This window comes from Physeter macrocephalus, chromosome 21, assembly GCF_002837175.3.
Source record: "Physeter macrocephalus isolate SW-GA chromosome 21, ASM283717v5, whole genome shotgun sequence".
NCBI lineage: Eukaryota > Metazoa > Chordata > Mammalia > Artiodactyla > Physeteridae > Physeter > Physeter macrocephalus.
Genome location: NC_041234.1, coordinates 31,517,915 through 31,542,465, shown reverse-complemented (window position 1 = coordinate 31,542,465; position 24,551 = coordinate 31,517,915). Strand labels below are relative to the sequence as shown.

General features: G+C 48.4%; 1 protein-coding gene across 1 annotated transcript; it reads left to right on the top strand.

The window, feature by feature from the left end:
• The first annotated feature begins 9,248 nt into the window (after nucleotides 1–9,248).
• On the top strand, nucleotides 9,249–16,603 carry WDR13 (WD repeat domain 13). Its single transcript, XM_055081859.1, is given in 11 exon segments — nucleotides 9,249–9,374; nucleotides 9,376–9,442; nucleotides 9,783–9,862; nucleotides 10,569–10,775; nucleotides 12,507–12,616; nucleotides 12,729–12,859; nucleotides 13,449–13,756; nucleotides 14,479–14,659; nucleotides 14,760–14,901; nucleotides 15,776–15,894; nucleotides 16,310–16,603. Coding segments are annotated over 11 exon segments (1,641 nt in total). The 5' UTR covers nucleotides 9,249–9,263; the 3' UTR covers nucleotides 16,495–16,603.
• Nucleotides 16,604–24,551: the final 7,948 nt, after the last annotated feature.

Genomic DNA, 24,551 nt, shown 5'->3' with positions numbered 1-24,551 from the left:
CTCTCCCACAGGAGAGCTTGGCCATGCTGGCACCCTGATGTAGGACTCCAGCCTCGAGAAGTATGGGAAATTTCTGTTCATAAACCACCCAGTATATGGTGCTGTTAAACGGCAACCAGAGCTGACGGGTTACATGGGTCCCCGTATTGTGAGAGTTCCAGTATTGATGGCCTGTCTTCTGTGCCTCCCAGCTAGTTGGGACAGGCCCCAGGACCATTCCTCCCATCCAGTCATGAATTTGTTTTGCCATGTGGATGGAGACTTGGGAACTTCGGAGACCTGCCTGGCCCACTGATCCAGGCCCAGGTAAAGGGACATTGTGGCTACTCCTTACTGGTTGCGTACTCAGTCTAAGGCAGTCTGTGCTGGGCCTCCAGGGAGTTAAGGCTGTGGGATCTGGCAGGAGGACCACTGTTACTGCCTAGGGTGGGGGGCACCTCTGCATCCTACCTCTCAGGAAGTAAAATGTCCGTCTTGCAATGTGGCCTGAGACAGGATCCCATCATCACAAAGTTCCTGCAACAAAATGATCCCCTCAGTGACATCAACAAAAACCATAAATGTCCTTTCAGAAGGTGCTGTGTAGTAATCCAGCCTTGGGAGGCCCAGTCTCTTGTTTACTTGCTCTAAGGAAAGGGGCCTAGAAGACACAGTTTTCTTTGGCACATACTCAGCAATACAATTTCTGGACTTGAGATTCAAAACCCTTATTAAAAGCTTATTAGTCCTCTTCACTTTGACCAGAATCTCACTAGTGTGCATGTTTCCCAAGAACCCACTGAGACCAGAAACACATTCAAAGGTGCTTTGAGAACCTGTGTCCCAAAGCCTGTGAAGACCAGACCCCTGGCCTACAAGTATTTGTATTTTCAATCCCTGGATCTTGCCCACCCCCCACCAAACTTGATACAAACATCTCACAGACACCCGCACCCCTTACCCATTTTGAGGTCCAAAATAAATCCCAAGGCCTTCCCCTCTCACCACATGTGGCGGAAGTCAAAGACCCTGCTTCCTAGCTTAGTTTTTTTATCTGCCTCAGGTTCAACATGTGCAAAATGGGAATAATAGTGCCACCTCACAGCGGTACTGGAGGTGACGTTTAGAACAAGGTAGGTCTGTGATGCTCCCCCCACACCTTGCCCTACATTCTGGTTTTGGGGATGTAAACTTTCAAAAAACTTTTTAAAATAAGTTGCTGTAAATACTTCAGGAATGTAAGAAAGCATATCGGATAACAGTGGGCAGTGTTCCTTCCACTCCTGCTTTCGGAGACAAAGCATGCCACAGTTCCTGCCCAGCTGCATTCCTCTTCCACCTCTCACCCCTCTCCAGGCTAGCATGATCCCTTATAATTCGAAGTGCACAGAGATCTGCAAAACTAAAAGTTTTATTTCAAATTCAGTGACAAGACCTGAAGCTTTTCATAATCTTTATTTTTCCCACTTAGTGTGAATATGTATGCAATATACTGCAGAATTATTAGTGTTAGGTTATGGAAAACTGCCCTAGAGTCCATGGGACATGGGTTTTAACATAACCAGTGAAGGCACAAACCTAAGGCTTCTAAATTGTTGAAAACAATCTGTGGCATTGTTCTGCGTAAACATTTGTAATATGCTGTTCTAAATTCAGTTTTAAGCTTCCTTCAAGTAAAATTCAGAAAGTTTTCTTTACTCTCTCTACTTAATAGTCATTCAAGCACAGAACTTGTGGTCTCCATTTTAAACTTTGACTGCAATCCTTAGTAAGAAGTACATTTTTTTAAATTGGGATACAGTCTACCCATTTGTCTATTTAAGTGGAAGAAAGGTTTAATGAATTAAATGTGCAAAATGCCCTGATGTTTTCTAGTTTGATATATTTTAACAAAAACAGTTGGCTCCAAACCACTCAAATGCTTACGGAGCCTGCAGTTTAGAAAATGCAGTGTGTTTATAATTGTTGAACCTGGGTGATAGGTACATGGAAGTACATTAAATCAATACTATTGTAAGTTTTATTGTAAGTTTGAGACTTTCCCTAAAAAAAGTTCAAAAGAAAACTGTTGGGGTGGGGTTTGTTAGACCTTTGCGTTGGCATGGGAAATGGATGGCTGTCAGCTATTTTTGGCTGGCTTGCCCCCGTTCCCCAAAGCCTTCTCCATTGTTACAGGCATTTCTATTCCAAGGGCCTCAAGAAACCCTGCAATGCTAGCTTGTATTTCTTGACATCTGACAATATTTTCCAGATGCTGGTCCTAGGGAATTCCCTGGTGGTCCAGTGGTTGGGACTCTGCACTTCCGCTTCAGAGGTCACGGATTTGATCCCTGGTCAGGGAACTAAGATCCTGCATGCCATGCTGCGTGGCCAAAAAAACAAAACCAGATACAGGTCCTAGAACCCCTTCCTGCCTCTCGTCCCCAGTTACAGCCCTCAGGACCCCTCTGGCTTCTCCAGGCAGATGGACCATTCCTTTGCCCAGCACCAGAGGTCAAAATTGGTATGTGATGTAATGTTAGAAAGTGACAAGTGTTAAGGAGAATAAAGCAGAGGGAATGAAGAGTGTTGGGGTCTTACACAAGGTGGTTTAGGGAAGGTGACTTGGAGAAGGTGACCTTGCAACAGAGACTTGAAATTAGAGGGAGAATGGTAGGGGAATGGTTCCGCCACGGTGCTCTGGCTGCCTAGCACGTCTCCTCATAGGCCACGTAGGCAAGCTGATCTAAGTATTGGCAGAATGCCCTGTGATCCTCGGAACACAGAGCACGAGAGGCTACAAGGCCATTTCTCATTAACATCCTCTCTACCAAGGAGGCTGCCATGAGACGGTTTCTCATCTCCCGAGGTTCTGGTGAGGTATGAGGCTTTCTGTTCCTTCTCTCCCCCAATTTAAGGTCATAGAACTGCTTAGCATGTACTAGCTTCTCGGCAACAGAGTATCCTACCACCCGTGCTGCAGTCATCTGGCCCCTTTTTGTTTCTGCGTTACCCTGAACGAGGGACATGAGCTGGCATCTGTGGGTCTTCTTGCTTCTGCTATCTATGTAAGTAGCAAACATCTGAATCGAACCAGGGTATGTTTCTTTACCAGCCTTGCCTTTCCTTGACATCTGGAAGAGGAGAATTAGAAGAAAAAGCAAGTAAGTGCAAAGGCCCTGAGTTGGGAGCTTGCTTTTGTTTGTGAGGAACAGCAAGAAGGTCAGTGCAGCCAGAGCAGAGTGAGCGAGGGGACTAGTGGCAGGAGGTGAGGTCGGAGAGGTGACGGGGCCTGGTTCTGTAGGGCCTCTCTGGCCACGGGGAGGACTTTGGCTTTTTCTCTGAGAGATGGAGCAGGGGTCTGAGCAGAGGAGGGCCATGGGCTGACTTGTGTAACAGGACCCTCTGGCAACTGTGAGGGCAGACTTGGGGAGGGGGCAAGGGTGGAAGCAGTGAGGAGGCCACCACAGTAGTCCAGGCCAGCAGTGGTGGTGGCAGCAGTCGATGTGGAGAGGAGAGGTTGGATTCTGGATACGTTCTGAAGGTAGAACCGACAGGATTTGCTGACAGATCAAAAACAAAGGGGGTGGGATGAGAGAGATTGTTATGAATCCACACTGGAGAACCTCACACAAAGTAACTTGGGAATTGGTGTTAAATATTGTAGTGGTTAAGAGCAAGGATTCTGGAGCCAGGTGGCCTGGGTGTAAATCCAACTCCATTGCTTACTGGCTGTGCAGCCTTGGGCAGGTTACTTCATCTTTTTGTCTTCATTTCCTGATCTGTGACATGGGATAATAATAGTACCAACTTCATAGCGTTGTTGTGAGTATTAAAGAAGGTTTTCTATGTAAAATATTTCGAACAGTGTCTGGCACAAAGTGCTTGTTATCAGTAATATTAGCGTAGGATGAGTAGAAGTGTTTGTTTGCAGGCACAGAAGAGAGTGTTCCAGATCTCAGGAACAATTTGTGCAGTTTGAAAAGGATGTGCAAGAAAGCCAGTGTAACTGGAACATAACCAGATAGAGTGAGAGCAACAGGGGATGAAGTTGGAGAGGAGGCCTAAAGAGGTCGGCTTCTCACAGCAACTGGAAACTGTTGTAGATTTCAGGGCCGATCTACCAGTGCAGAAGGTCAGAAGAGAGACAGGAGTGGAAATTGATTTGGGACTTGATGCGGGGATGGGGGTGGGTGGGGGGACATACAGAGAGGTGAGAGAGGGATAGGGTACTGTTGTCAACACTCCTGGCTAGTTACGGGGGGTGGTGGTTTCTGGTATCCAGGATAAGAAACAGTCCAGTTCTACTTCCTGCCTGAGTCCAAATGCTAGTTTTAATATTTTCTATGTCTGTGGCCATGGACAGTAAACCCCTCCAGGGTTCACTTCCCTCATCTTCAAAGTGGGGCTAAATGTTGCACCTACCTCATTAGGGCTGTTGTGACAGTTCTATAAGATGGATATTGTAAGAGCTTGGTAAATGCAGGTGGTCACCAAAACCAGGTGAACCGTACCCCAAGAAAGCAAGTATGGCTTAATATTTAAAAAGCAACCAGATGAAGGTCAGTGTATTAACATAAAACAATGAGATGAATCAAGGGCCGTGCCCAGGTAGCTATATCACCTGAGACTGAGGTACCAAACCCAGGGTCCAGTCTTGCTCAGGCCCTCAGTCTGGCCCTGAATCACTCACTGGGTAAATGGAATTGAGATCTTAAGTGTACAGTGGGGCTTCCCTGGTGGTGCAGTGGTTAAGAATCCGCCTGCCAATGCAGGGGACACGGGTTCAAGACCTGGTCCGGGTGGATCCCACATGCCACGGAGCAACTAAGCCCATGTGCCACAACTGCTGAGCCTGTGCTCTAGAGCCCACGAGCCACAACTACCGAGCCTGTGTGCCACAACTACCGAAGCCCGTGCACCTAGAGCCTGTGCTCCGCAACAAGGGAAGCCACTGCAATGAGAAGTCCGCGCACCACAGTGAAAAGTAGCCCCTGCTCCCTGCAACTAGAGAAAGCCCTGCACAGCAACGAAGACCCAATGCAGCCAAAAATAAATATATTTAAAACAAAAAAAATAGAGTAGAGTGACTCCAGTTCTAGCCCTGTGAAGTGATTTCTCTTCTGAATCAATCACTTCCTGGCCTCACTGGCCTTATCCACACATTCATTGTCCAGAGCTTTGTGTATTTGACCCCTTTTCATTCAGGTTCCAGCTTAAATTTTTGTTTTATTAAATTTTTTTTATTGAAGTGTAATTGATTTACAGTGTTGTGACCAGCTTAAATTTATTTCTCATCCCTGCCCTCTTCGCCCACTGCTCAGCAATGCTAACCAAACTACTATTTTGATGATAGTGAGCACCAATTTTAAAAAAGTGATCTTATTTATCACTTATCTTTCTAGCTAAAATGGCAGTTCCATGAGAGTGGGGACCTTTTGTCTGAGTTACTGCTGTTTTTCCAGTGCCTGGCACCTAATAGGGGCTTGATAAATATTTGTCGGAAAGCTGGCTTGCTATTGCAGCTTGCTGGAGGCTGCTCGAATGGTCTGTGAGGCTTTTCCCAAGTGTAGGAATCTGTTTTCTGACTCAGACCATGGAGAGTTGTCACCATTAAGACTTTGGGGATTGTGAGAACTTTGGCTTCAGAGGGAAACGTTTTCCTATCAGGAAAGGTCAGATTTAAATTATGATCTTATGTCCCAACCCCCACTTGTCCAATTTGGGAAGAAACCTCAGGGATGAGATAAGTGAATAAGGACTCAGGGTCTACACGCCAGTTACACCTCAGCTCCGTGTGCCCTCCCATTTTGCTCTCTGGCCTTGACTCTCAGCACACCCTTGTCACCCCAAGCCACCTAAGCTTTCCCTCAAATCGTGCTCCTTTTAGTCCTGAGGATGAGGCCCAACTTCAGGTTTCATTTCAGCCTGTGTTAGTAATGAAAAGCAGACACAGCCAGTGGGGTCCAATGCTCGCCTTTGCAGTTATAAACTCTGGAGGCCAAATAGGCAGGAGGCACATGAAGAAAGGAGTCCAAAAAAGACATGGCCCCTGCCTGTTTCTGCCATCACTTAAGTTACTATTGTGATGTGGCATTATCTTCAAACAGCTCTGGCTTACCTGTCTTTTCTGTCCAAATGTGTTTTTGTTTGTTCATTCAGCTAGGACCCTCAACCATCACTCTGACAGTAAAATAACCCCAGACTCTGTTAGAGTGGGTGAGACTTGTGGTCCCCCATGGACTTGAGCTTTTTTAGATGTCATGATTGTAACCAAGGTCACTCACAACCTCCAGGAGCTGCTTCAGGTGACGATACCCCCAGGCCTGAGACCCTTCTTTCCCCACCCACTGACCTGCCATTCATGTACATAAATTCTGCCCCTTTCTGTCCAGGCTCCCAACAAACAAAGTGCCTTCTGTCATCAGCTTGTTGTTCAAAACCCATTTTTAATCCAGTAAGAGTGTGTAAATGTCTAAAAACAAAAATTGAAAAAATGCAGAGCACATAAATGCAAGAGGTGGCTGTGGTCATTCTCCTTCACATTATTCTGCACCAGATTTACCTCTGGCAGATGGATCTGTTATCGGGAAAAGTTTTTAAAGCAACTAACAGTAGTCGGCATTTAGTGGATATCTTCTCTGTTCCAGATGCTTGTCTAACGTTTAAAAATATTAACTCATTTAGTCCTCACACTAAGTCTATGAGACAGTTTTTTTCAGATGAGGAGGCTGAGTCACAAAGGGGTTAAGTGACCTGCCCAAGACCACATAGTTGTCAGAGCCTGTGGCAGTGGCCAGGTTATACTGCCTTCTGAAAAGTACTGTACTACTTCCTGGAATGACAGCAAATGTTCTCGCAACAGGTGTCGTTCTGAACACTTTCTCTGCATTAATAGCTAATTCATATTTATAACAACCCTGTCATTAGTATCTTATGTATAGTATCTTATATATAGCCTTATAGGAATGAGGTTTTTAAAATAATTTTTGAAATTTTAACATGAATATTGTAAAAACAACAAGAACAAAAAATCAATTCTGGCAGTGAGACAGTAGATCTTCTTGGTATCGCTGACTCTCCTGTGATTTCTTCCCACCACGTTTCTTTGTTTTGTTTGTTTGTTTTTTGGCTGTACCGGGTCTTAGTTGCAGCACGTGGGATCTTTTAGTTGTGGCATGTGGGCTCTTAGTTGCAGCATGTGGGATCTAGTTCCCTGACCAGGGATCGAACCCGGGCCCTCTGCATTGGGAGCGTGGGGTGTTAACCACTGGACCACCAGGGAAGTCCCCCCCACCACGTTTCTTTGGAAGCTGAATAGTGGGGTGAAGGGGTGGGGTTCTGTCCTGGGAGGGTCAAGGTGAATGGGAAAGGCATTGATTGTATCATCCTCTATAGCAAAAAAAAAAAAAAGAACTTGGAAATACAGTTGTTCATCGGTGTCTGTGGCTGATGGGTTTTAGGACCTGCCATGGATACCAAAATCCACAGATGCTCAAATCCCATAATTGGTCCTCCACATCCGCAGTTATGTATATGCGGATTCAACCAACCACAGATGGTGTAATACTGTAATATTTATTGAAAAAAATCTGTGTGTAAGTGGACCCGCAGAGTTCAAACCTGTGTTGTTCAAGGGCCAACTGTAAACCCAGTGCTGGTCACAAATAGGGGTCCAGTTCAACAAAATGTCACCCTTGAACTTCCTGGGCTTCAGGTTTCCTCATCTGTAAAATGGGGATAGTAATGGACCCACAACATTCAGTTATTAGGATTAAGTGGATAATACATGTAAATCACCTTAAACAGTATCCAGCACATTGTCCAATAAATGTTAGTGGTTACACGTTTGTGTAAAGTTTATTCTTTAGCAGTCATGAAACAAAAGGGTGTTCAATATCCTGAAAAGACCACCCATAGCTTAGTTACATGGACAAGGGAGGTTGCTGCATCAGTACGGTACAGTGTGGTCTATTTTTGTTAGAATACAAAGGGCAATACGTTTTTGCCTGTGTCTCATTTAAGGTTGCTTTAAAAAATACTGTTCAGGGCTTCCCTGGTGGCGCAGTGGTTGAGAGTCCGCCTGCCGATGCAGGGGACACGGGTTCGTGCCCCGGTCCGGGAAGATCCCACATGCCGCGGAGCGGTTGGGCCCGTGAGCCATGGCCGCTGAGCCTGCGCGTCGGGAGCCTGTGCTCCGCAACAGGAGAGGCCACAACAGTGAGAGGCCTGCATACCGCAAAAAAAAAAATACTGTTCAGATTATTGTATTATAAAAATAGTGTGGGGACTTCCCTGGTGGTGCAGTGGTTAAGAATCTGCCTGCCAATGCAGGGGACACGGGTTTGAGCCCTGGACCAGGAAGATCCCACCACATGCCGCGGAGCAACTAAGCCTGTGTGCCACAACTACTGAGCCTGCGCTCTAGAGCCCGCAAGCCACAACTACTGAGCCCACGTGCCACAGCTACTGCAGCCCACATGCCTAGAGCCTGTGCTCCGCAACAAAGAGAAGCCACCGCAATGAGAAGCCCGCACACCGCAACAGAGTAGCCCCACTCGCCGCAACTAGAGAAAAGTCCATGCACGGCAACGAAGACCCAACGCAGCCAAAAAATAAATAAATAAATTTTAAAAATAAATAAAAATAATAATGTGAAAATAACACTATTTTTATAACACATACAATAATCTGAACAATAATGAGAATTGTGTCAAAGTCAAGATCCGAAAGGAAGCTACTAAACATTGTGTTCCAACTTCGTACACTGTATATCCTGATCACCTTAAGATGAATAGAGATGCAGCTTCTTGTTGGAGTTGAAATAAGGATGATTTCAGATAGCCTCCTGGGATCCAAACCCCAAAGCTTGTTGTACCTATTTATATCTTCTGCCTTCAGAGACTCACGCCCAGACCAAGCCGCCCACCCCAACACAGACACACAGAAAGGACTCTTCTTACTCTGGGCGTGTCTGAAGGCCCACCAGTCACCTAGGAACTGGAGAATTTTCTGGGGGCCTCTGCATGTGTGATTATTTTTTATTCTGCACTTGAAATCTTGCTTGGCCAGATTGTGCTGCTAAAAAGCAGCTTATAGCACTCTTTCAAAAAAGTCCTTTCGTTTCTTTTTTTTTAGAAAGTCATATTTCTGATTTTCAGTGAGTGATTCACATACTCGCCCCTGTCCCTGTGGTCCCTGAACATTGTTCTTGTGTACACAATAAAATGCCATTAGGGACTGAGGCTGAATAGAACTTAAAAGGGCGGAGCCTCCATCCTCGTGCCAGAAGCTACTGTCCCTTAATGCGCCTGCGTGGTTCTCCCACGCCCTGGGGAGGATTCCTATCGATTTGTTCTGCGCTCGGCAGTTCTTCCTGGCAGCAGGTGGCCATCTTGCTGGAGCTTGAGAGAGACAGGAGAGAAGGGTGACACTGGTTTCAGGGCCGCCCCGGGAGCCTCAAGAGCGGGAGGCAGCCCCGGAGGTGGTCCCTGATCCCGGGTCCTGCTCTTGGATCCGAGAAGGGAAGGCGGGGGGCGGTGCGGGCAAGATGGGTGGAGAATGCAAGCAAGGATTGCTAGGCGGCGGGAGGAGGGGCGTTGCTATGGTGACCGGGGAGGGGCGGGGCCAGGCCTGCTGTGAATCATCCGGGCGCTGCCTGGGAAGGGCAGGACTGGGGTGGTGACCATGCTAACAGCCGGGTGGGATTTCGTGACATCCTGGACTGGAGGGACTCGGTGTCTATGGCAACGATCGCCTGGCGGAAGGGGCGGATCTAGATCTCTTCACTTGAGACGCTGACATTCCAGGCCCTTGTCCTGCAGGCTCCCGCGGGCGGACGCGCCGGAAGAGGAGGCCGGGGAATGGCCGCGGTGTGGCAGCAGGTCTTAGCAGTAGACGCGAGGTGAGGCGCGGGGTCGAAGCTCGCGGGAGCGGAAGTTACGTGGTGCATGCGCAATGGCGATAAGTGAGGCTGGGCGGAGAACTTGCCTTATGCAGCTGAGTGGGCTTGCTGGAGGTGAGCATGCGCAGTAGCAGGGTGTGGGGCTTGCCCGCAGGGAATGACTAGCAAGCAAAGGTCGTTAAACAGCATGCTAGGATAATGCAGTCACATGTGGGCATGCGCAGAGTCTGTGGTGTTGGAGCCTTTGTGGGGGGGATGATAGACCCCATGCTGGTGACATCCTCTTCCCCACTTTTGCCCCCAGACTTCTCTTACCATCACTTCCTCAGTCTGACCCAGTCGCCGTACTGACCCCCACCATTGCCCCATGCTAACCCCCGTCACCATGTCAGATTGGCCCCTATTATTGTCTACACTGACTCAGTCACCCCATACCAATTCCAGCAGAACTGCAGACTGCCTCCATTGTGCCCACACTGCCCTCATTGCCATGCCCATTATTACTGTGGACACACCCTTATCACAACACCAGAGAGACCCCCATCACCACTGCTGATCACTTGCCATCCTGACCTATCACTGCCACACACCTCATTCTCCTTCCCTATCCCCTGAGCTGATTGATTCCCTCTGTCCTGTGCCTGCTGCCCGCCTTGCCTCCTGCCATCGCAGGTACAATGCGTACCGCACACCAACGTTTCCACAGTTTCGGACACAGTATATCCGACGGCGCAGCCAGCTACTGCGGGAGAATGCCAAGGCTGGGCACCCTCCAGCACTGCGTCGGCAGTACCTGAGGCTGCGTGGGCAGCTGCTGGGCCAGCGCTACGGGCCCCTCTCTGAGCCAGGCAGTGCTCGTGCCTATAGCAACAGCATCGTCCGCAGCAGCCGCACTACCCTTGACCGCATGGAGGTGAGCTCCTCCCCACGCCACCTGCCTCCATATATATGCACTCAACAGACTTGTCGAGCACCTGCTGTGTTCCAGGCACTGTTCCTGGCTCTTAGGATGAGCAGAGTGCAAAAAGAGATAATGTATGACATAAGTCAACAGACAAGATAAATAGGTTGATAAACAGGCAATAAACAAGATAAATAGGTCAATAAACGTAGCAAACCAGATAAACAAGTGAATAACTACCATGGCTTGTAGTGAGGAGTGCTAACATGGAAAAATAAAGCTGACTTGGGGAATGAAACAGGACAGGTGTTGGGAACAGAGAGAAGCTTTTTTTTTTTTTTTTTTTTTTTTTGCGGTATGCGGGCATCCCCTTATCACAACACCAGAGAGACCCCCATCACCACTGCTGATCACTTGCCATCCTGACCTATCACTGCCACACACCTCATTCTCCTTCCCTATCCCCTGAGCTGATTGATTCCCTCTGTCCTGTGCCTGCTGCCCGCCTTGCCTCCTGCCATCGCAGGTACAATGCGTACCGCACACCAACGTTTCCACAGTTTCGGACACAGTATATCCGACGGCGCAGCCAGCTACTGCGGGAGAATGCCAAGGCTGGGCACCCTCCAGCACTGCGTCGGCAGTACCTGAGGCTGCGTGGGCAGCTGCTGGGCCAGCGCTACGGGCCCCTCTCTGAGCCAGGCAGTGCTCGTGCCTATAGCAACAGCATCGTCCGCAGCAGCCGCACTACCCTTGACCGCATGGAGGTGAGCTCCTCCCCACGCCACCTGCCTCCATATATATGCACTCAACAGACTTGTCGAGCACCTGCTGTGTTCCAGGCACTGTTCCTGGCTCTTAGGATGAGCAGAGTGCAAAAAGAGATAATGTATGACATAAGTCAACAGACAAGATAAATAGGTTGATAAACAGGCAATAAACAAGATAAATAGGTCAATAAACGTAGCAAACCAGATAAACAAGTGAATAACTACCATGGCTTGTAGTGAGGAGTGCTAACATGGAAAAATAAAGCTGACTTGGGGAATGAAACAGGACAGGTGTTGGGAACAGAGAGAAGCTTTTTTTTTTTTTTTTTTTTTTTTTTGCGGTATGCGGGCATCTCACTGTTGTAGCCTCTCCCGCTGCGGAACACAGGCTCCGGACGCGCAGGCTCAGCAGCCATGGCCCATGGGCCCAGCCACTCCGCGGCATGTGGGATCCTCCCGGAGCGGGGCACGAACCCGTGTCCCCTGCATCGGCAGGCGGACTCTCAACCACTGCGCCACCAGGGAAGCCCGAGAGAAGCTATTTTTAATGGGGATGCTCAGGGAAGGCATCTCTGAGGAGGCGACAATTGAGCTGAGACTAGAATGAGGCAAGAGACAAAGCTGAGTGGTTTTCTGGGGGAAAAGTGTTCATTCTTTGTTCAAAGAACATTTGTTAAGTATTTGCTGAGTGGGGCAAGTATGAGAGCAGGGGAACTAGTGCGGAGGCCACCACAGTAGTCCAGGTGACGGTGGTGGCAGTGGAAGGGGTGAGAAGGGATCTGGTTCCAGCATGTGGTATCTCAGTTGCCCGACCAGGGATCGAACCTGCGCTTTCTGCAGTGGAAGCGCAGAGTCTTAACCACTGGACTACCAGGGAAGTCTCATGGTTCTGGGTATATTTTGAAGACTCTAGATCTCATAGTTTCTTGAGGGCTGTTTGCAAGGTGTGCCTACCCTGACCCTCTGTTTGCAGGACTTCGAGGATGACCCTCGGGCCCTGGGGGCCCGTGGGCACCGCCGCTCCATCAGCCGAGGCTCCTACCAGCTGCAGGCACAGATGAACCGTGCCGTCTATGAGGACAGGTATGCACCAGGGGCAGCTGGAGGTTTGTGAGGAGGAGGGGAGCCACGGGGCAATGGCAGGCCAAACACTAGTACCTCCCTCCTCTCACCCCTCACTCCTGTTGGGGCCTAGGCCCCCCGGCAGTGTGGTGCCCACGTCAGCGGCAGAAGCAAGTCGAGCCATGGCCGGGGACACATCACTGAGTGAGAACTACGCCTTTGCGGGCATGTACCATGTTTTTGACCAGCACGTGGATGAGGCAGGTGAGCCAGTGGATGGCGGGTCTCATCACCATGCATTTGCCCAAACAACTGGGTGACAACCACCCAGTGCATCCTTTTCTGGAATGCAGAGTCTCGGGCCCACCTCTGAGGGAGGAATTGCTATTCATCACACCTTTCGCAAAACCTAAAAGCCCTCTGCAAAGTCTTGGTTACTTTGTCTACCATAAAGGGGCTCAGCAGCTTAAAAGAGCACTTTGCAGAAGGCTTCTGGGGTCATGAGTCGCTTGAAGGAGCTTAAAACCTTAAAACCTTTGCTGCGGAGAAATCTCCTTGCAAAGGACAGAGTGGGTTTTGCAAACTGCCAAGACCTTGATAACTGTAAAATGCTTACTGAGATGTAGAAGGCGTTTCGCATTGCAGAAGCCGTTTCCATAAAGTACCTGCCAAGATTTAGGGAGCTTTGGGCAGAGGGGTTCCAACTCTCTTTCTCAGCCAAGAAAGCCCTTTGCTGAGGCCACTGTGCCTGTTGCAGTGGGTCCCGGCCCTTGGCTCACACGTCAGAACCTTCTGTGAATGAAAGCATCTGGTGAGCGTGCCGGCTCTCACAAATGGCTCCTTGGCCTTGCAGTCCCCAGGGTGCGCTTCGCCAATGACGACCGGCACCGCCTGGCCTGCTGCTCACTTGATGGCAGCATTTCGCTGTGCCAGCTGGTGCCCGCCCCGCCCACCGTGCTCCGAGTGCTGCGGGGCCACACCCGTGGGGTCTCCGACTTCGCCTGGTCCCTCTCCAACGACATCCTCGTGTCCACCTCGCTTGATGCCACCATGCGCATCTGGGCCTCTGAGGACGGCCGCTGCATCCGGGAGATCCCTGACCCCGACAGCGCTGAACTGCTCTGCTGCACCTTCCAGCCAGTCAACAACAACCTCACTGTGGTCAGGCTCCAGAGCACCCCCTTGCCGAGGGCGGGATGCTAGGCCAGGAGGGCTGTCGCAGGGAGTCGGGATAAGGGGTCCCCTTTAGTCCATCGCCTCCGTCCTTCTCTGGCCAGACTCAGAGGGAAACAGGGCAGAACTGGGGACGTGGTTCTTGGTCTGGGATGGCCTCACTATGGTAGACTCCGGGGATGGGGGGCGGTCTTGGGCTAGGGTCACGGTCCCATCAGCAGTAGTCCTACCGTTTTCCAACTGCAGGGGCTGCTGGTTGGGGAGCAGGATTACTAGTCAGAAACCTTGTTTCATCTCAGTGGCAGCATCACGGTGGTCCGACCCGGATAGAGAGTCAGAGGGCAGGGGAAGGAAATGAAAAGTCTGGCCTGGTCCTGAGCGGGGAGTAGGGGGAGCTGGCCCAGTGAGCCCGTGCTCTGGGATCCTTTCAGCTGTAGCAGCAGCCGCCGCCCTAGTATAGTCAAGGCTCCAGGAAGGACCAGGCAGGCCCCTTTAGTTCTGGGAGCAGCTGTCTCTTCTGGTCAGATTGCAAGAGGGACTGGCAGGGGAGGATTACCGGCCTGAGTCACCTTCCAGTCTACCGGCCCACCCTCACTGTGATGAGAGTCCAGTAGGGATCAGCCAGTCCCATCAACAGCAGCGCCGCTGTGGTCAAACTCAAGGAGGGACTGGCTGGGAGCAGGGTGATGGTGTGCGGGTCTCACCCACAGGTGGGGAATGCCAAGCACAACGTGCACGTCATGAACATCTCCACGGGCAAGAAAGTGAAGGGTGGCTCCAGCAAGCTGACAGGCCGTGTCCTCGCTCTGTCCTTTGATGCCCCTGGCCGGCTGCTCTGGGCGGGTGATGACCGCGGCAGTGTTTTCTCCTTCCTCTTCGACATGGCCACAGGTAGGCAGACCCTAGGCCTGCATCCGGCTGCTCACACTCTCGCCCTTCTGGTGCATAGCCCTAACCCTCGCCGCTGCCTCCCCTCCCTCTGCTGCCACAGGGAAGCTGACCAAAGCCAAGCGTCTGGTGGTGCATGAGGGCAGCCCCGTGACCAGCATCTCCGCCCGCTCCTGGGTCAGCCGCGAGGCCCGGGACCCCTCGCTGCTCATCAATGCTTGCCTCAACAAGCTGCTGCTCTACAGGTGGGTCTCCTCTCTGGGCCGCCTGGAGGTGGGGGGCCTGCCACCTCTGTCAGACTGGGACAAGAGCCCCGTCTCCCCAGCAGACTAAGCCATGGAGGTTCATTGAGGGGGGAGGTCCAGTCTCCTAATAATAGTAATAATATGATAATGGTGATATTAATAGGAGCAGTAATGTAATAGGAGCAGTAATAGTAATAGCAGTAGCTATCATGTGCGTAGCAGTTGCTGGGCCAGGCCCTGTTCATATCCCCTCATTTAATCCTCACAGCAACCCTGTGAGGTGGGTGCTATAATCATGTCCATTTTACAGATGAGCAAACTGAGCCATAAAATAGAGTCCCCTTAGAGCAGTGCCTGCTTTCCCTTCCTTCCTTTCTTTTTTTTTTGAAGCTGGGAGTTTTGCTATCCCCACTCACTTGTGTCTGTCATCTAAATGCAGTTCTCAGCCTGGGCTGCACACTGGAATGCTTTTCTCAACAAACTGCCTGTGGAAATGCCCCAGGCTCCCTGCAGTAGCTCGGGTTCATTCCTTTGAATGGCCATGTGGTATTCCACGGTGCAGGGGTGCCGTAGTTTGGTCAGTCATTCCCTCTCTTTGTGCCCGTCCTAAATCAGGATCTCTTAGGAACCCTTGGGAAAAGAAACTAGTGAATTAAACAGCAGAGGCTTCCCATTTGTATCAACAGATAGTTTCCAAACTGTCACTCACTCACACACCAGCCCGTGCTTTATAGGTTTATGCAGTCATCTCAAAACTGGATTTCATGAACCTTGAAAAGACCTCAGGTGCAGGGGTGGGGACACAGACTGGCCCACCATTCGTCCCCCTCTGGGGCTGAGGCTGCCCCCTGACCCGCTCTCTTCCTCCTCTCAGGGTGGTGGACAACGAGGGGACCCTGCAGCTGAAGAGAAGCTTCCCCATTGAGCAGAGCTCGCATCCCGTACGCAGCATTTTCTGCCCCCTCATGTCCTTCCGCCAGGGGGCCTGTGTGGGTGAGTCCCATGGGGTCGGGCTGTCTGGGTGGCCAGGGAGGGGCAGGGACCAGGGCTGGTGCTGATCTGACTCAGCTATCATGACATCCTAATGCCCTGACTTCCTGGGCCTCAAGAACTCTCATGCCCCAGCAACCTCACACTTTGAACACAGACCCCCAAACAGCCCAGAAACCTCACAGCCTAAGACACAGAACCCTCCCCGCCACGGACAAAGAGCTCAGAGACCTCACACTCTGGACGCAGAGCCAAAACAACTAGGTGACCTTGCATCTGGGGATGGTCCACCCCAGAGCCCCCAGCCCCGGGACCTCACACCTTGGACATAAATCCCTCAACACCTCAGAGACTTCACATGCAGGGCACCCCGCTGCCTCCTGCAACACCTCCTGATGGTCTTCTCTCATCTGGGCAGTGACGGGCAGCGAGGACATGTGCGTGCATTTCTTTGACGTGGAGCGGGCAGCCAAGGCCGCTGTCAACAAGCTGCAGGGCCACAGCGCGCCCGTGCTGGATGTCAGCTTCAACTGCGATGAGAGCCTGCTGGCTTCCAGCGACGCCAGCGGCATGGTCATCGTCTGGAGGCGGGAGCAGAAGTAGGAGACTTCCAGCCTTGCCACTGTCCACCTTCCCACCCGCCTCCGGCCCCAGCCTTGTGTTTGTAAATAAAGTTCCTGTGGTTGTGCCGATGGCTGGCTCCCAGGCCTTCTGGGGGTGGGATGGGGGAGAGGGCGGCTCTGGGACCCAAGATGGCATGGGGTTCACCTCCTCATTCGTGCCTTCATGCATTGATTCATTGATGGATTCATTCAACAACCGTTTATGAACGTCGGCCATGTCAGAGGCACCACTTCAAGTGTTTTACACAGTCACGCTTTGGACAGACGTTGTGGAGCACCTACTGTGCTCCGGGACCTGTTCTAGGCACTGAGGGTACAAGCTGTGACTTAAACTGACAGGAATGGCTGCCCTCGTGGGGCTTACATTCTAGTGGAGGCAGGTAGATAATAGACAAAAATATATAATAGGTCAGCTAAAGCTGAGCGTTGTGAGGAAAGAGGGCAGGGGATAGAGTCCAGGAGTGAGGGGAGGGTTAGGCTCTTTTTGGTGTCATGATCAGGGAAGATGTTCCTGACAGTGTGAAATTTATTTTTCTTTAATTTTTATTTTATATTGGAGTATTACATTAGGTCCTTGTTGATTATCTTTTTTTATGTATAGAAGTGTGTATATGTTAATCCCAAACTCCTAATTTATCCCTCCCTCCCACCTTTCCCCTTTGGTATCCATATGCTTGTTTCCTAAGTCTGTGAGTCTGTTTCTGTTTTGTAAATAAGTTCATTTGTATCATTGTTTTAGATTCCTCATATAAGTGATACCGTGTGATATTTGTCTGTCTGACTTACTTCACTTAGTATGGTAATCTCTAGGTCCATCCATGTTGCTGCAAATGGTATTATTTCATTCCTTTTTTATGGCTGAGTAATATTCCATTGTATATATGTACCACATCCTCTTGATCCTTTCATCTGTCAGGGAGGGTTAGGCTCTTTTTGGTGTCATGATCAGGGAAGATGTTCCTGACAGTGTGAAATTTATTTTTCTTTAATTTTTATTTTATATTGGAGTATTACATTAGGTCCTTGTTGATTATCTTTTTTTATGTATAGAAGTGTGTATATGTTAATCCCAAACTCCTAATTTATCCCTCCCTCCCACCTTTCCCCTTTGGTATCCATATGCTTGTTTCCTAAGTCTGTGAGTCTGTTTCTGTTTTGTAAATAAGTTCATTTGTATCATTGTTTTAGATTCCTCATATAAGTGATACCGTGTGATATTTGTCTGTCTGACTTACTTCACTTAGTATGGTAATCTCTAGGTCCATCCATGTTGCTGCAAATGGTATTATTTCATTCCTTTTTTATGGCTCAGTAATATTCCATTGTATATATGTACCACATCCTCTTGATCCTTTCATCTGTCAGTGGACATTTAGGTTGCTTCTGTGTCTTGGCTATTGTAAATAGTGCTGCAGTGAACATTGGGGGTGCATGTATCTTTTAGAATTATGTTTTTTTCTCTGGATATATGCCCAGGAATGGGATTGCTGGATCACATGGGGTTTTTTGTTGTTGTTTTGGTTTTTTTTTTAAACATCTTTATCGGAGTATAATTGCTGAGTCTGTTTCTGTTTTGTAAATAAGTTCATTTGTATCATTGTTTTAGATTCCTCATATAAGTGATACCGTGTGATATTTGTCTGTCTGACTTACTTCACTTAGTATGGTAATCTCTAGGTCCATCCATGTTGCTGCAAATGGTATTATTTCATTCCTTTTTTATGGCTGAGTAATATTCCATTGTATATATGTACCACATCCTCTTGATCCTTTCATCTGTCAGTGGACATTTAGGTTGCTTCTGTGTCTTGGCTATTGTAAATAGTGCTGCAGTGAACATTGGGGGTGCATGTATCTTTTAGAATTATGTTTTTTTCTCTGGATATATGCCCAGGAATGGGATTGCTGGATCACATGGGGTTTTTTGTTGTTGTTTTGGTTTTTTTTTTAAACATCTTTATCGGAGTATAATTGCTTTAAAATGGTGTGTTAGTTTCTGCTTTATAACAAAGTGAATCAGCTATACATATACATATATCCCCATATCCCCTCCCTCTTGAGCCTCCCTCCCTCCTTCCCTATCCCACCCCTCTAGGTGGTCACAAAGCATCAAGCTGATCTCCCTGTGCTATGCAGCTGCTTCCCACTAGCTATCCCTTTTACACTTGGCAGTGTGTGTATGTCAATGCTCCTCTCTCACTTCATCCCAGCTTACCCTTCCCCCTCCGCATGTCCTCAAGTCCATTCTCTAGTTCTGCGTCTTTATTCCTGTCCTGCCCCTAGGTTCATCAGAACAACTTTTTTTTTAGATTCCATATATATGTGTTAGCATACGGTATTTGTTTTTCTTTTACTGACTTACTTCACTCTGTACAACAGACTCTAGGTCCATCCACCTCACTACAGGTAATTCAATTTCGTTTCTTTTTATGGCTGAATAATATTCCATTGCATATATGTGCCACATCTTTATCCATTCATCTGTTGATGGACACTTAGGTTGCTTCCATGTCCTGGCTATTGTAAATAGAGCTGCAATGAACATTGTGGTACATGACTCTTTTTGAATTATGGTTTTCTCAGGGTATATGCCCAGTAGTGGGATTGCTGGGTTGTATGGTAGTTCTGTTTTTAGTTTTTTAAGGAACCTCCATACTGTTCTCCATAGTGGCTGTATCAATTTACATTCCCACCAAGAGTGCAAGAGGGTTCCCTTTTCTCCACACCCTCTCCAGCATTTGTTGTTTGTAGATTTTCTGATGATGCCCATTCTAACTGGTGTGAGGTGATACCTCATTGTAGTTTTGATTTGCATTTCTCTAATAATTAGTGATGTTGAGCAGCTTTTCATGTGCTTCTTGGCCATCTGTATGTCTTCTTTGGAGAAATGCCTATTTAGGTCTTCTGCCCATTTTTTTGATTGGGTTGTTTGTTATTTTTAATATTGAGCTGCATGAGCTGTTTATATATTTTGGAGATTAATCCTTTGTCCGTTGATTCAGTTGCAAATCTTTTCTCCCATTTTGAGGGTTGTCTTTTCGTCTTGTTTATGGTTTCCTTTGCCGTGCAAAAGCTTTTAAGTTTAATTAGGTCCCATTTGTTTATTTTTGTTTTATTTTCATTACTCTAGGAGGTGAAACCAAAAAGATATTGCTGCGATTTATGTCAAAGTGTGTTCTGCGTATGTTTTCCTCTAATAGTTTTATAGTATCCGGTCTCACATTTAGGTCCTAATCTGTTTTGAGTTTATTTTTGTGTATGGTGTTAAAGAATGTTCTAATTTCATTATTTTACAGGTAGCTGTCCAGTTTTCCCAGCACCACTTATTGAAGAGACTCTCTTTTCTCCATTGTATATTCTTGCCTCCTTTGTTGTAGATTAATCGATCATAGGTGTGTGGGTTTATTTCTGGGCTTTCTATCTTGTTCCATTGATCTGTATTTCTGCTTTTGTGTCAGTACTATACTGTTTTGATTACTGCAGCTTTGTAGTGTAGACTGAAGTCAGGGAGCTTAATTCCTCCAACTCCATTTTTCTTTCTCAAGATTGCTTTGGCTATTTGGGGTCTCTGACAGTGTGAAATTTAAACATAGACCTGAATGAAGTGAGAGAGCCATAGTGTGTGAGGGAGAAGAATATCATAGGTAGAGAAAAGGCAGTTCAGAGGCACCAAGGCTGGAGTGTGCCAGGAGGACCATGGTAGAGGCTGGTGTGGCTAGATTAAGATTTGGTAAGAGATGAGGTTGGACAGGCCCAATCCTGGAGGGCTTTGGGGGCCACAGTGAGGACTTGAGCGTTTTTGCTGAGTGAGGCGTGAGTCACCAGAACATTTTGAGCAGAGTAGGGACATGATCTCACTTGGTTGTAAGAGGATCCTTGTGGGCACTGTGAAGAGAACAGACTGGAACGGGGGAGCGGGAGCAGGGGGATCAGTCAGGAGACCCTGCAGTAGTTGAGGTGAGCAGTGATGGGGACTTGCACCAGGGTGGTGGCAGCGGAGGGACTGAGGTAGGGAATGTTGGCTTCTACCACAGGGGTTTCATCCTATTAGTCTGCAGGACTCCGCTGGCTCCTCAGGGAGGCTGAGGCTCCCAGGCTCCCCCCGACCCCCAGGCCAGCCACACCCTGGGCCCCACACCTGTCGGTGCATTGGTTTTTTTCCACAAGCAGGGAGCAGAGGTGTTGAGAGCGCCAAGGCGGTACAGAGCAACTATGGACCCTGAGGCTGAGGTAGCGGCTCCTGTTGTGGGAGAAAAGGGATGGGGGAATCTCTCTCCACCCCAGAGAAACTCCAGACTACCCCTAGCTCCTCCCATGCCCACCCAGGGCCCAAATTCGGGGCCTGGAACAGCTCAGAGAACACAGAGTAATGTTCAGTATTTGAGAGGAGCCCTGAGTGAGGACAGAAAGCTTGGGGTGTAGAGAGGGAGATAGATAACCCAAATCCCTTGTCAATGACCTGAGTCACCAGGAAATGTCAAAGTTCCAGGGTATGAAAGAGCCTCTTGCTCCAGCTGCTCCCTTCCCTCCAGCTCCATAGGCTGCCGCATCCAGATGTATCAATGGGAAGTGTAGCTACCGTCTTGAGACCTCAGGGTCAGTCCACAGAGTCACAGAGACCCCGACCTGGCCCAACATTGTTTTTTGTTTGTTTGTTTTGTTTTGTTTTGTTTGCGGTACGCGGGCCTCTCACTGTTGTGGCCTCTCCCGTTGCGGAGCACAGGCTCCGGACGCGCAGGCTCAGCGGCCATGGCTCACGGGCCTAGCCGCTCCGCGGCATGCGGGATCTTCCCGGACCGGGGCACGAACCCGCGTCCCCTGCCTCGGCAGGCGGACTCTCAACCACTGCGCCACCAGGGAAGCCCCCAACATTGTTGAGCTTCTGAACTAACACCAGCAGTCTTGTTGAGGGAGGAAAATAACCTCTTGTTCATTCAAGCCACTGTTATTGGACAGTGCAGTTACTTGTAGCCAGAAGCATTTCTATCTGGTACTTCCATCTGACAGACCTTAAGGTAAATGGTGATGAGATGGTGGTGATAGTCCAGAGAGCTGGACTGTTCACAGACTCAGTGATTTGCTAGGAGGATTCTCAGTCTCCTCATATGGTTGTATACATGGCTATGATTTTTACAGCAAAAAGATACAGAGCACAGTCAGCAAAGGGAAATGGCGCATGGGGTGAAGTCCAGGGGAAACAGGCACAAGCCTCCAAGGGTCATCTTCCAGTGAAGCCTCACAGGACACCCTTAATTCCCTCAGTTGTGACAACACATGTGAAACACTGTGAACCAGGGAAGCTGGTTTCTATTGGGGGTTGGTCATGTAAGCTCCCTCTGCCTGGCACATACCCAACTTCCAGACTCCCTGAAGGAAAGCAGGTGTTTAGCATAAACCACGGTGCTTGGACGAACAGTTCAGGCACAGTGGGGCACTCTTATCAATTAGAGAGTGGTGAGAATCTTACTGGAATCTAAATTTCCAGGTGCCAGCTCCCCTTGAAGCAGGCCTTTCCAAAGACAGCAATTCAGGCCTACTGTTAACTCTTTTCTGCACAGTATGGAGCACCAAAAAGATGCTTGGTTTCCACTAATGTTAGCAGATCACAAGATCATTTGGGGGAGCCTCATTTTTCTCTTCTTTTCTTCACATTTTTCATGTCTTCATTGCATCTGGATTCAAGATGGCGGATCACAGATGTTGTTATACATGATTTGGGGGACTTCCTCCTTGCGAAATTTTGAGGTAACAGAGTTGACCTTCTGCTTTAAATTCATCATCATGATTTTCTTGACTTAACAACCTAAGCGGAAATAAAGAGCAAGTAATAAAAAAGTAAACTTACTGGTCAGACTTGGACCTCTGTTAACTTGTCCGTCATCACTGTGCCTCTGATTTAACATCAGATCTGGAACTCTTAACCACTCCACCATCAATACCCCTTTGGTCTTATATGGAACTGAAATTCTGCTGACTATTCTTTGGTCCAACCTTGAATGCAGGCCTCTAGTTAATATCCCACTATCACTGGCTTTCTGCTCTGACTGCGCCTTTTTTTAAAAAAATTATTTATTTTATTTTATTCATTTTGGGCTGTGTTGGGTCTTCGTTGCTGCATGCGGGCTCTCTCTAGTTGCAGTGAGCGGGGGCTACTCTTGTTGCAGAGCACAGGCTCTAAGCACGCCTGCTCCAGTAATTGTGGCTTGTGGGCTCATTGGACAGTGCAGTTACTTGTAGCCAGAAGCATTTCTATCTGGTACTTCCATCTGACAGACCTTAAGGTAAATGGTGATGAGATGGTGGTGATAGTCCAGAGAGCTGGACTGTTCACAGACTCAGTGATTTGCTAGGAGGATTCTCAGTCTCCTCATATGGTTGTATACATGGCTATGATTTTTACAGCAAAAAGATACAGAGCACAGTCAGCAAAGGGAAATGGCGCATGGGGTGAAGTCCAGGGGAAACAGGCACAAGCCTCCAAGGGTCATCTTCCAGTGAAGCCTCACAGGACACCCTTAATTCCCTCAGTTGTGACAACACATGTGAAACACTGTGAACCAGGGAAGCTGGTTTCTATTGGGGGTTGGTCATGTAAGCTCCCTCTGCCTGGCACATACCCAACTTCCAGACTCCCTGAAGGAAAGCAGGTGTTTAGCATAAACCACGGTGCTTGGACGAACAGTTCAGGCACAGTGGGGCACTCTTATCAATTAGAGAGTGGTGAGAATCTTACTGGAATCTAAATTTCCAGGTGCCAGCTCCCCTTGAAGCAGGCCTTTCCAAAGACAGCAATTCAGGCCTACTGTTAACTCTTTTCTGCACAGTATGGAGCACCAAAAAGATGCTTGGTTTCCACTAATGTTAGCAGATCACAAGATCATTTGGGGGAGCCTCATTTTTCTCTTCTTTTCTTCACATTTTTCATGTCTTCATTGCATCTGGATTCAAGATGGCGGATCACAGATGTTGTTATACATGATTTGGGGGACTTCCTCCTTGCGAAATTTTGAGGTAACAGAGTTGACCTTCTGCTTTAAATTCATCATCATGATTTTCTTGACTTAACAACCTAAGCGGAAATAAAGAGCAAGTAATAAAAAAGTAAACTTACTGGTCAGACTTGGACCTCTGTTAACTTGTCCGTCATCACTGTGCCTCTGATTTAACATCAGATCTGGAACTCTTAACCACTCCACCATCAATACCCCTTTGGTCTTATATGGAACTGAAATTCTGCTGACTATTCTTTGGTCCAACCTTGAATGCAGGCCTCTAGTTAATATCCCACTATCACTGGCTTTCTGCTCTGACTGCGCCTTTTTTTAAAAAAATTATTTATTTTATTTTATTCATTTTGGGCTGTGTTGGGTCTTCGTTGCTGCATGCGGGCTCTCTCTAGTTGCGGTGAGCGGGGGCTACTCTTGTTGCAGAGCACAGGCTCTAAGCACGCCTGCTCCAGTAATTGTGGCTTGTGGGCTCTAGAGCACAGGCTCAGTAGTTGTGGTGCACGGGCTCAGTTGCTCCATGGCATGTGGGATCTTCCCGGACCAGGGCTCGAACCCGTGTCCCCTGCATTGGCAGGCGGATTCTTAACCACTGTGCCACCAGGGAAGTCCCAACTGGGCCTTTTTGAACTCTAGAATCATCAAGGCATTTCTGGTCTGACCTCAAATTCGGGTTCTGTTAGCCTTTACTCCTTCAAGACCCCCTTTGATCTGAAGTTTCACATGGGTATCTCTGAACTAATCCAACATGATAGGCAACCAAAACCCAGAGCTTTTTCAGTTATTCCACTGCTGGTGCCTTTGTGCCCTGACCTCTATAAACTGTTCCACCATCATCAGCCATCTGGTCTGACTGGGAGTGGAGACTTCTGTTAACTATTCTAACATCAAGGTCCTCTGATCTGATTTTTTTTAAACAGCTTTATTGGAGTATAATTGCTTTACAATGGTGTGTTAGTTTCTGCTTTATAACAAAGAGAATCAGCTATACATATACATATATCCCCATATCTCCTCCCTCTTGCATCTCCCT